At 40.3% G+C, this 12,548-nt stretch overlaps 1 protein-coding gene across 1 annotated transcript; it reads left to right on the top strand.

The window, feature by feature from the left end:
- The first annotated feature begins 219 nt into the window (after positions 1–219).
- Positions 220–1,158, top strand: LOC126083573 (olfactory receptor 4F6-like). Its single transcript, XM_049897460.1, has one exon. It carries the CDS (start codon positions 220–222, stop codon positions 1,156–1,158), a length of 939 nt encoding a protein of 312 aa, XP_049753417.1.
- Positions 1,159–12,548: the final 11,390 nt, after the last annotated feature.

The raw sequence follows: 12,548 nt of genomic DNA, 5'->3' as shown, positions 1-12,548 counted from the left end.
TTTCAATCTACAGTATCAGATATGGAGAGAATATTTTTACAGATACTGCTGAAGAAGCTTCCATGAATATGTAAGGTCAAATCTTCAAAACAAATATCTTTCTATATGATTGTCTAGTAATTCTGCTTCTGTAATGGAACTCTGCCTGATATATCCAGTAATTCAAAGTTATTTCTCTTGTTCTTTCAGGGAAATTTGGATTCCGAAGTGAACGAAACCATGAGGGAAGAAAATCACTCAGTGGTGTCTGAGTTTGTGTTGGTGGGACTCACCAGTTCCCTGGAGATACAACTTGTCCTCTTTCTACTTTTCTCTGTGTTCTATGTAGCAGGTATTTTAGGAAACCTTCTCGTTCTGCTCACAGTGGTCTCTGAGTCCCAGTTGCACTCCCCTATGTACTTCTTGCTGGCCAACCTCTCCTTTATTGATATGTGGGTTTCCTCCAGTGCAGTTCCAAAGATGATTTCTGATGTTTTCAAGGAGAGAAAAGCAATCTCTTTCCAAGGCTGTATTGCTCAGATATTCTTCATTCATGTTGCTGTGGGAACTGAGATGGTGCTGCTCATAATCATGGCCCTTGACCGATATGTTGCTATATGTAGGCCTCTCTACTACCTGACCATCATGAACTTCCAAACTTGTATTTTACTCTTGGTGGCTGCCTGGATCATTGGAATCATCCACTCTCTGATCCAACTATTATTTGTTGTAAATCTACCATTTTGTGACCACAATGAAATGGATAGCTTTTACTGTGATCTTCCTCGATTTATTAAGCTTGCCTGCACAGACACCTACAGATTGGAGCTCATGGTTTCTGCCAACAGTGGGTTCATCTCGTTGGGAACTTTTTTCATTTTGATTATCTCTTACATCTTCATCTTGATCACCGTTTGGCAACATTCTTCCAGTGGCTTGTCTAAGGCCCTGTCTACACTGTCAGCTCACATCACAGTTGTGGTCTTATTTTTTGGTCCATGCATCTTTGTGTATTTGTGGCCATTTCCCACGGTGCCAGTGGATAAATTCCTCGCCATTTTTTATGTATTTATCACCCCATTTATGAACCCTGCCATCTACACTTTTAGGAACAAAGAGATGAAGGTGGCAATGAGGAGATTATTAAGTCAGATATTGAGTTTTAGGGATCTGGTTTAAGTGATGTTGGTATCAACAAAGACAAGCCTCTCTGACATTCCCTACCTGTACTTCCAAAAAACCCATTGCCGTTGAGTCAATTCTGACTCATAGCGACCCTACAGGAAAGGGTAGAACTGCCCCATAGGGTTTCCAAGGAGCACCTGGTGGATTCAAACTGCCAACTTTTTGGTTAGCAGCAGTAGCAATTAACCACTATGCCACCAGTGTTTCTGCCCATACTATAGACATGTATTAATATACACCAGTTTCTCCCTTTTTCTTGTCTCTCCCTGATAAAGAGGGTTCTAGATTGGTCTACTCTGTCTCTTTCCCTGTTCTATATTCAGGAGAGTGTCCTTCCTTGTCAGATTGATTTTTGTCATTCAGAATCGGAAGATGGTGCTTTGGAGTTATTTGCAACTATTATAGATAGAGGATTTTGGTTAGGGGAGACTCTGGGCTGAGACCTGTGGAGCAACTCTAATGTGTGAAAACAAGATAAAAAAGGGATTTTAAAGGCACGTTGTTTTTCCTACATCTTGTTCCTCAATATATATTTCCATTCAATAAATGACTGTAAATAGATAAAGTTATTTTGAAATTATTTTTGATACCTGGCTGCAATTTTCTGGTTACAGCAATGAATGTGAAATTGTATCACTGGGTTATGGTTTCACAAGCATTTCAGGTTGTGTGTATGATAACTATGAATTAAACTTTTATAATTACTACAGTTCTTTTAAAAGCTATTTTTCTGTTCTGCTGGAGGACTTGAACAATGGGAGATGAGTAAGTGGCAAATGATGTATTTAATTATTCTGTTCCAACTGGTGCTAATCCTTGCCCTAACCATAATGAAATAAATAGTGTTTCCTCAGAGTTAGGTTAATTCCTTTCTTTTCCAGACCATCAGGGGCAAATTACCCAATTAGCAAAGATGTGGTGAAACCCTTGTTAAATTGTTCGCTACGATAAAGAAGTAAGCACAAGTAAAGCCATGCTTACCTTGTTGACTGGGTAATCCCCCCTCTCAAAAAAAAGGAGCTGTAAATTTGAGAAGAAGCTTTGGTCCTGTAGTAAGGTGCTGTGGGGTTGGGAGAGAGGTAGATGCCAGTCATACCTACAAACAGAATCCATGACGTGGTTAAAAAAAAAAATGTGAAATTGTTCACTGCAGATGATCTCGTAAGCAAGGTAAGCACAGTGCTTACCTTGAGTTTTGGATAATCTGTCCCTATTTACAGTGACATGGTTACAAGTGCTTGAGTCAAGCTACTCTGAGCTTCAGTTTAGTTTTTCCTGACTCTCAAATTGCTTAACTTCTGTATAAGTTCCATCATCTGTAAAACAAGGACAGTAGGTTAAACCATCTGACATTCCTGACATTTGACTTACAAAAATGGCTGTTCCTTATTGTTCAAATATGCCTTTTTCATAAGTGTGCAAGGATCAAGTGAATTGATACTTGTAAAATACACTTTATTCAATTCTTAGTCTGTGGTATTATATATGTACCTTAAACAAAATGGAATAAAACATGAAACCACTTCTCAGTTTTAATGACCTTCTCCCATGCTTTCTACAGATTGTTCCTCTCCCTTCTAACTCCATTCATTAGTCCTTGATCTAGAACTTGTTGCTTTCCTAATAAGACTACAGGATTCTTCAACAATTTTAAATGATAAAATTTCTCAAATATAAAAAAAAACAAAAAAAAACCAAACCCAGTGCCGTCGAGTTGATTCTGACTCATAGCGACCCTATAGGACAGAGTAGAACTGTCCCATACAGTTTCCAAGGAGCACCTGGCGGATTCGAACTGCCAACTCTTTGGTTAGCAGCCATAGCGCTTAATTACTAGGACACCAGGGTGTCCTCCTCAAATATAGAGACATCAGATTGTCACAATTCAATTTACTTTCTATATTTTCTTTGCACTTACTTCTCATATTTCGACTGTCTTCTTGTATGTTACAACAATTTTATGAAGTTTATTTTGGCTATGTGTTAGTGCTTTTCAATGTGCTGGAAGAAATTACCAAGCTCGTAGCTTACAAAAAATGAAATACGTAGTAATTCAGTTAGAAAAAAAAATAGTATTGAATACTCATGTTCTCATTCCTGCTCCAGCCACTGTGAAAAAATATGCTAGAAGTATACAATCTGATTTTAGGAATGGACCGTGGATCCCTGAGGTGAGCAGTCATTGCAAGTAAGTTAGAGGGGTGGTAAAGTGGACAGATTCAAGAAAATGTGTGAGTAGAGGGGATTTATGAATAGTACTGATTTTAGGAATGGACCGTGGATCCCTGAGGTGAGCAGTCAGTGCAAGTAAGTTAGAGGGGTGGTAAAGTGGACAGATTCAAGAAAATGTGTGAGTAGAGGGGATTTGTGAATAGTACTGAATGGGGCTGGAACCCACTCTGCCCAGTCTTCTGAGGCAACAGGTGTCCTAGAAAGAGAGGAGTTCATGGAAAGCACTGGAGGCTAAGAGCAGGTTGATACCACACATCACAGCATGAATAGGGAATGGACATCTAGGCTACCTTATTGCCTAACCAGGATCCACAAAGCCTGACAAGATCTGACTCTGCCAACCTTACTGACCATTTTCATACCACTCTCTTTCCTGCTCACTGATCAGCCATTTTGAACTTTTAGTTACTTGAATACACCAAGCTCACGGCCTCTCAAGGCCTGTACGCTGGCCCTTCCCTCTAAATGCAGAACACTTTGCCTGGATATTTGCAGGGCTGACTCTTTCTCATTATTCAGGTATGTCACCTTCAAGAGAAGAATTTCTGTCTAAAGATGTTCCCTCTTGCCTTCCTATCCCAGCCATTCTCTATCATACTTCGAATAGAGATAAGAGTTGTAATAGCTTCACAAGTCTTATCTCTATTTGAAAGATTATTTAGGGTTGTTTTATTAACTCTTTTTACTTCTTTCCACAGGAATAAAACAGGGACCATGGTTTCTTGTTAATTGCAACTAGAGGGATATCTGGCACAGTAAGAAGTCAAAAATAATTTGTTTTTGAAAAAAATCAGTGACAAATGAAATCTGAGAGGGAGAAAGAAGCAACTCTTTCCTCATGAATCTCAGGGAATAGAAAGGAATGGGAAAATCTGGCAGATTTAGCATAAAATGTTAAAATAAACTTTCTCAGGATTAATAGACTACTGGGGTCTAAATTATATTTGTTCATTCAGATAAGTACAAGGAAGGAGAAAAAAAAAAACTCTGAGCATAATTTCTCTCAACTCTCTGAAACTTTTGATACATTTTTTTTTCTGCATTTAAAAAATTATATTATTTAAAATAGAATCAAATTGCCCTGCAACCTCCTTGGCCATCTAACTATCATATATAAGTCTTTCCATACTGTAAATATACTTTCAGTGTGTAGTTCTTTGTGGCTGTATGGTAATCTATATTATAGATGTAACCGTATTAATTTAAGCAATACTTCATTGCTGGACATTTATTTCCGAGTTTTAATTATAAACATTCCTGGTATGAAAACTCTTGCTATATCTCCTTTTAGACAAACAGCTTTGATTACTTTCTCATGAAAACTTAATAGAAATGAAATTGCTAGGTGAAATGCATTTTTCAAGCTTGATTAAATATTGCAAAACTGCCCTTAGAATGGTTGAGCCAACTTAAAATTCCAACTCTGTGATCCTTAAGGTTATGTGTCATCTTGGCTAGGCCATGATTCTCAGTGGTTTTGTGGATATTATGTTATCATTTTCCATTTTGTGATCTGATGTGAGCAGCCAATCAGTTGAAAGGGGAGTTTCTTTGGGGGTGTGGCCTGCATCTGATATATATGGATGTTCTGGTTAAGCTTGCCCTCTCTTGATCAATCATCTGATTGGTCGTCCTCTGACCTCCAGTTCTTGGAACATGAGTCAGCAGCTTGCTGGCTGACCTGCATATTTTTTGATTCACCAGCTCTTGCAGCTCCGTGAGCCAGTAGCCTGCCATCTGACCTGTAGTTTTCGGGTTTATCAGCCCCTGCAACCATGTGAATCTGGAGAAGCCTCCAGTCTGATGCCTGTCTCATGGATTTGAGACTTGCCAGCCTTGGCAATTCTGTGGGCCCTATCCTCGAAATTAATCTCTCTCTCTCTATTTATATATATATATGCTTCACTGGTTTCACTCTGCTGGACGACCCAGACTAAACATTTGGTACTGAGAGTGGTTCTAGAGGAACAAAATAGTAAGGATCAATCTTCTGAATTGGTTTTCAAATTTGGCTAGTCTTATAGGCACTGATGACTTTGCTTTCAGTAGTAAAGAGGACACTGTTAATCCATGGCATGAAGTGGCAATTGGAATAAGCAAAATATCATTATCAATGGATCAAATATTTGAGAGAGACAAGGCTCTGGGTGATTGCATATGTGATAGTTCTCTACAATTTCTCTGAATGAGAAATATAAAGAAGCTGATTGGTTGGTGTTACTTTCAGTAGATAAAATAGGGAAAGAAAAGGAGGAGCTCAAAGTTCCAGAGTCACAGCTCAAGTGCTGCATACAAGATCTGAAATTTGCCATTTTTGCCCTGAAAGAAAGCTTTGTTTCTTGTAGTAACAGAGCTGATATTGCCGAAAACCAAACCCAGAGTTGTAACATAAGAGTGCCTGAGTTATATCTCCAGTTGAATTCCCAGCCTCAAATGTTGTCTGAAGTTAAAGTGAGTGCATTGATTGGGAAGAAATGGGATCCTGAAACTGTAGACAGGGGACATATATGGGCAGAAAATCTGGGAGCTGGGGACACTGAGCCCCTTAATTTGATTGAATCACTCCTGCAAACAGAACCAGCCCTCTTACTCCCATCTGAAGAGATTACTTCATCTTTGCATGCTAAGGAAACCCTGGTGGCTTAGTGATTAAGTGCTATGGCTGCTAACAAAAGGGTCGGCAGTTTGAAACTGCTAGGTGCTCCTTGGAAACTCTATGGGGCAGTTCTACTCTGTCCTATAGGGTCACTATAAGTTGGAGTCAACTTGACGGCACTGGGTTTGGTTTTTTGGTTTTGTATGCTAAACCACCCTCCTCAGTAAAATCATTATCCCTTCCATCCCCAACTGAAGAGATTAACCCATCTGTGCCTGAAGAGTCTTTGTCTGAGTCATTGCCTGGTGTGGCACCTGAGAGTTGCCTGGAGCATCACCGAGGCAGATGCCTTAGAAGGCAATGCTGAATGTCCCAAGAACTCATCCCCGCCACCCAATTTTGCTTCTAGACTTATAACTAGACTTAAGTCCCAGCGAGCTTCAAGAGGTAAAATCTTAAGTGTGACTCAGGAGGAGATACACTACACTTCAAAAGAATGGCTTGATTTTTCTAATATATACAATCAGAAACCTGGCGGAATATATGTGGGAATGGCTATTGAGGGTGTGGGATAATGATGCAAGGAACATAAAGTTGGATCAGTCTGAAATTATTGATATGGGCCCATTAAGCACAGATTCTCCATTCAGTGTTTCACCTTAAGAGGTTAGAAAAGGATCTAATAGTTTATTTTGTTGGCTCACTGAAGCATGGATTAAGTGGTAAAAAAAAAAAAAAAAAGTGGTAGTCTACCTTAAATCAGGTTGAAATGCCAGATCTGCCTTGGTATACTGTATAAGAAGGTGTCCAAAAATTTAAGGAAATTGGCATGTTAGAGTGCATTTATCAGTTTGGAGACACAGACACACCCATGGTGTGCCCAGAGGACACACATTTTACCACAACTGTAAGGAACACATTTGTGAAGGGAGCCCAGCTCCCTGCCGTGATTGCTATTTTGTGTGAGTCAGATTTGACAATGGGAACTACCCTGACTGATTAAGACACCTAAGTACAATGAGACTTATTGAACCCTATGGTGGGGGAGGGGAGAATCAATGGCACTTGAGAAAGACACGGTAGGTGTGGTTACTGTAATGAATATCAGAATCAAAGCAGTAATCAGAATACTCTGACTCATATGGACTTATGACGTTGGCTACTTAGTCAAGGTGTCCCTAGAAGTGAAGTAGATGGGAAATCTACTAAATATTTACCTCCTCTGTACAAGTGGGAGAATTCTAGGTCAAGCGAATGGCAATCTAACTCAAATTGCCAGAATAGAGAGTAAAGCCCTCATCAGTTCCCAAATATGAGTGCATTTACAAACACACAACCCCTTGAATGAAAGGGAGGCCAAGTCCCCTCGAGGAAGGACCTCAGTACACTGCCAAAATTTTATACTATTAATCTTTCTACCAGCTTTCCCCAAAGTGATCTACAGCGTTTTATGAGAGGGACTGCTCACTGGGGAAAAGGAAATAATCAGACTTTTTGGGGATTACTGGACACTGGCTCTGAATTGACACTTATTCCAAGAGATCCAAAATGTCACTGTGGCCAACCAGAGTAGGGGCATATAGAGATCAGCTTATTAATGGAGTTGCAGGTCCATCTCACAGTGGGTCTGGTAGGTACTTGAACGAATCCTGTAGTGATTTACTCAGTTCCGGAATACGGAATTGGAATAGACATACTTAGCAACTGGCAGAATCCCCACACTGGATCTCTGACACGTGGAGTGAGGGCTATTAAGGTAGGAAAAGCCAAGTGGAAGCCTTAGATCTGCCCCACCTAGGAAAATAGTAAACAAATACTGCATTCCTGCAGGGATTGTAGAGATTATTGTCACTGTCAAGGGCCTGAAGGATGCAGGAGTGGTGAGTCCTACTACATCCCCATTCAAGCCACTTATTTGGCCTGTGCAAGAAACAGATGGATCTTAGAGAATGAAGGTGGACTATGGTAAACTTAATCAGGCGGTGACTCCAACTGCAACTGCTGTTCCAGATGTGATTTCATTGCTTCAGCAAATTGATATGTATCCTGGTATTGGGTATGCAGCTACTGATCTGGCCAATGCCTTTTTCTCCATTCTGGTTTTGAAGGAACACAATAAGTAGTTTGCTCTCAGCTGGCAAGGCCAGCAATACACCTTCAGTGTCCTACCTACTTCAGAGATATAAAAACTCTCCAGCCCTATGTCATAATATAGTCAGCAGGGATCTTGATCACATTTCCCTTCCACAAGACGGCACACTGACCTATTACATTAATGACATTATACTGATTGGACCAAGTAAGGAAGAAGTGTCAACGACTCTAGGCTTATTGGTTAAAAATTTGCATGCTAGAGGGTGGGAAATTAATCTGACAAAAATTCAGGCACCTTCCACCTAAGTGAAATTTCTACAGGTCCTGTGGTGTGGGACATGTTGAGATATTTCTTCTAGAGTGATGGATAAGTTGTTACATCTGGCTCCTCCTACAACTAAAAAGGAGGCACAATGCCTGGTGGACTTCTTTGGATTTTGGAGGCAACATATCCTTCATCTGAGTGTGCTACTCTGGACTATTTATCAAGTGACTTGAAAATCTGCTAGTTTTGAGTGTGGTCCCAAACAAGAGAAGGCTCTGCAACAGGTTTAGGCTGCTGTGCAAGGTGCTCTGTCTCTTGGGCCAGATGATCCAGCTGATCCAGAGGTTCGTGAAGTGTCAGTGGCAAAGAGAGATGCTGTTTGAAGTCTTTGGCAGGACTCTATTGGTGAATCATGGCACAGATTATTAGGATTTTGGAGCAAAGTTCTGCCATCCTCTGCAGATAACTACTCTCTTTTTGAAAAACAGCTTTTTGCATGTTATTCTGTCTTAGTAGAGACTTAACATTTAACCATGGGCTACCAAGTAACTATGCTGCCTGAGCTGCCCATCATGAAGTGGGTGTTGCTTGACTCACAGGGTCATGAAGTCGGATACACACAGCAGCACTCCATCATTAAATGGAAGTGGTATGTACAAGATCAGGTTTAAGCAGGACCCGAATGCACAAGTAAGTTACATGAGGAAGTAGCCCAAATGCCCATGGTCCCCACTTCTGTCACATTACCTTCCTTCTCCCAGACAGTAACTATGAATTCATGGGGAGTTCCTTATGATCAGCTGGCTGAGGAAGAGAAAACTTGTGTCTGGTTTATAGATGATTCTGTGCGATATGTAGGCACACTCGGAAGTGGACAGTGGCGGCACTATAGCTCATTTCTGGGACCTTTCTGAAGGACAGTGGTAAAGAGAAATCCTCCAAGTAGGGAGAATTTCCAGCAGTGCACCTGGTTGTTCAGTTCGCTTCGAAGGAGAAATGGCCAGATGTGCAAATGTATACTGATTCATGGGCTGTGGCCAATGGTTTGGCTAGATGGTCAGGACTTGGAACATGATTGGAAAATAGGTGACAAGCATGTATGGGGAAGAGGTATGTGGATAGACCTCTCTGAATGGGCCAAAGAAGTGAAGAAATTTGTGTCCTATTTGAATGGTCACCAAAGGGCTACCTCAGCAGAAAAGGATTTTAACAATTAAGTGGATAGAGTGACTATTTCTGTGGAAACCAATCATTCTCTTTCCTTAGCCACTGCTGTCATTGCCCAGTGGGTTCATGAACAAAGTTACCATGGTGGCAGGGCTGGAGATAATGCATGGGTTCAGCAATATGGACTCCCACTCACCAAGGCTGACTTGGCTATAGCCACTGCTGAGTGCCCAACCTGCCAACAGCAGAGACTAACATTGTGTTCCCGAAGTCACCATTCCTCGAGGTGATGAGTCAGAAACCTGGTTGCAGGTTGATTACATTAGACCACATCCATCATGGAAAGGGCAGCATTTTGTTCTTACTAGAATAGACACGCACTCTGGATATGGATTTGCCTTCCACTTATACAATGCATATTCCATAACTACCATCCATAGACTTACCGAATACCTTACCTACCACCAGGGTATCCCACACAGCATCACCTCAGATCAAGGGACTCACTTCACAGCAAATGAAGTGTGGAAATGGCCCTGTGTTCATGGAATTCGCTAGTCTTATCATGTTCCCCATCAACCTGAAGCAGCTGGCTTGTTAGAATGGTGGAATGGCCTCACAAAGACATAATTACAGTGCTAACTAGGTGGCAACATTTTGCATGGTTGGGGCAATGTTCTCCTGGAGGCTGTATGTGCCCTAAGCTCACATCCAAACTATAGTGCTGTTTCTCCCACAGCCAGGATTCATAGGTCCAGGAATCAAGGGGTGGAAATGGAAGTGGTACCACTCGCTATTACCCATAGTCAACTGCTTTCAAAATTTTTGCTTCCTGTCCTTGCAACCGTATGCTTTGAGGGTCTAGAAGTCTCAGGTCCAAAGTGAGGAATGCTCCTACCAGGAGTGACAACACTGATTCCATTGAACTGGAAGTTAAGAACGCCAACTGGCCACTTTGGACTCCTCATGCCTCTGGATCAACAGGCAAAGAATAGGGTTACTGTATAGACTGGTGTAATTGATCTTGATTACCAAGGAGAATTTTGTTTGATATTACATAATGGAGATAAGGGAGAGCATGCCTGGAATACAGGAGATCCCTTAGGACATCTCTTAGACTAGCCCTGTGATTAAAGTCAGTAGAAAACTACAGACCTCAATTTCGACATGACTACTAATGGCCCAAACCCTTCAGCAGTGAAGGTCTGGGTCATTCCACCAGGCAAAGAACCACAACCAGCTGAGGTGTTTGCTAAGGACAAAGGGAACATGGTTGGTGGGAGAAGGTAGTTCTAAACAACAGCTATGACCATGTGATCAGTTGCAGAAAAGAGGAATGTAATTGCTTTTAGTATTTCTTCCTTGTTTTGTTTTGTGTGTGTGTGTAAATACATATATATATACATATAGCAAATATCTTAGTTTTCTTCCTTCCCTTATTCTATTACTTATTATAAAACATAAGTGTAAACGGAGCTAGTGTGCTTTTGGTTGCATGCATGTTAGTTGTATGATGTTAGGCACCAGTATGGTTTTTTAATCGTCCTTATGTAGAGATTATGTATGGTTTAAGGAGATATGTGCAGGTGCCAAGATGACAAGGGATGGACTGTGATGGTTTAGGGTATGTGTCAACTTGGCTAGATCATATTTCTCAGTGGTTTGCAGATATTATGTAATCATCTTCCATTCTGTGATCCGATGTGAGCAGCCAATCATTTGAAAGGGGAGTTTCCTTGGGAATGTAGCCTGCATTCAATATGTATGGATATTCTGGTTAAGCTCACCTTCTCTCCATCCTACATCTTACTTGACATCCTCTGACCTCCAGTTCTTGGGATATGAGCCAGCAGCCTGCCATCTGACCTGCAGATTTTGGGATTCACCAGCTCCCTCAACCCTGTGAGCCCGCAGCCTGACCTGCCAATTTTGGGTTCATCAGCCCCTGCAACCACGTGAGTCAGAAGCCTCAAGCCTGATGCCTGACCGAAGAATTTAGGACTTGTCAGCCTTTAAAACTGTGAGCCATTTCCTTGAAATAATGTCCCTCTGTATATATTTATATATGTACATGCTTCACTGGTTTTGAGCCTCTAGAGTACCCAGCCCGAGGCAAGCCCCAACAGTGAATTAGAGCATTAGTTGACTCCACCTTTTAAGTAATGGGTATATAACTTATTTTAATATTTGCAAATGTGAAAGTAAAATGTTATCTCACTGATCTAATTTAAAAACCTTTCCTTTTTGTTATGAAATATTTGATACTTCAAAATATGTAACATATATTTGAACTAAAAAGCGTAACAAACACTGCTGAGCTGGTCCATCATTGACGGTATTCTCCCATCTGCTATTCCTTTACTTTGCTTTCCACCCAGAAGTAACCACTATCTTGGATTTTGTGTTTATGCCTTTTTTTTTTTGCATTTTTGAAAATGAGTTTTATTATTCAATAGAAATCCATAAATAATATGTTCTATAATTTTGTTTATTTGTAAAGTTTATATACATAGTTTCATTCTGTATGATCACTTTTGGTATTTGCTTCTTTTCCTCAACGTTGCATTTCTAACATTTGTTCAGATTGTTGTACATGTACTTTATTCATTGTACTTCTGTTTAATATTCCATTGTGAGAATATACCACAATTTATTAATTCTCTCAAGATGGCTATTTTGCAGATTTTCCCCCTAACATGTCAGTATACATTCTTGTATGTGTCTCCTGATGTTCACGTACTAGAGTTTTTCCCAGGTGATATTCCCAGGACTAACATTGCTGGGACACAGGGAATGACAACTTTCCACTTTACATAATACTATTAGATTATTTTCCAGCGTGGTTGTATTTGCATTGATTTATATTTCTAGTGATTTCTGCATTCTTGCCAAAGCTTTCCAGTATAAGGTTTATTAATTTTGCCAAGCTACTGAATATTTTTTTTTTTTTTTACTGAATATAAAATGGTATCTCATTGTAGTTCTAATTTGCATTTCCCTCATTTTTTAAAACTTAATTTTATTTTTTGT

The sequence above is a fragment of the Elephas maximus genome, chromosome 10 (assembly GCF_024166365.1).
Source record: "Elephas maximus indicus isolate mEleMax1 chromosome 10, mEleMax1 primary haplotype, whole genome shotgun sequence".
In the NCBI taxonomy this organism is placed as follows: domain Eukaryota; kingdom Metazoa; phylum Chordata; class Mammalia; order Proboscidea; family Elephantidae; genus Elephas; species Elephas maximus.
The sequence above is the reverse complement of the archived record's forward strand: the minus strand, read 5'-3'. Positions and strand labels throughout refer to the sequence as shown.

What these genes read in the sequence shown, in the direction of transcription:
- LOC126083573 (XM_049897460.1), top strand. Translation starts at nt 220, where the DNA reads ATGAGGGAAGAAAATCACTCAGTGGTGTCTGAGTTTGTGTTGGTGGGA.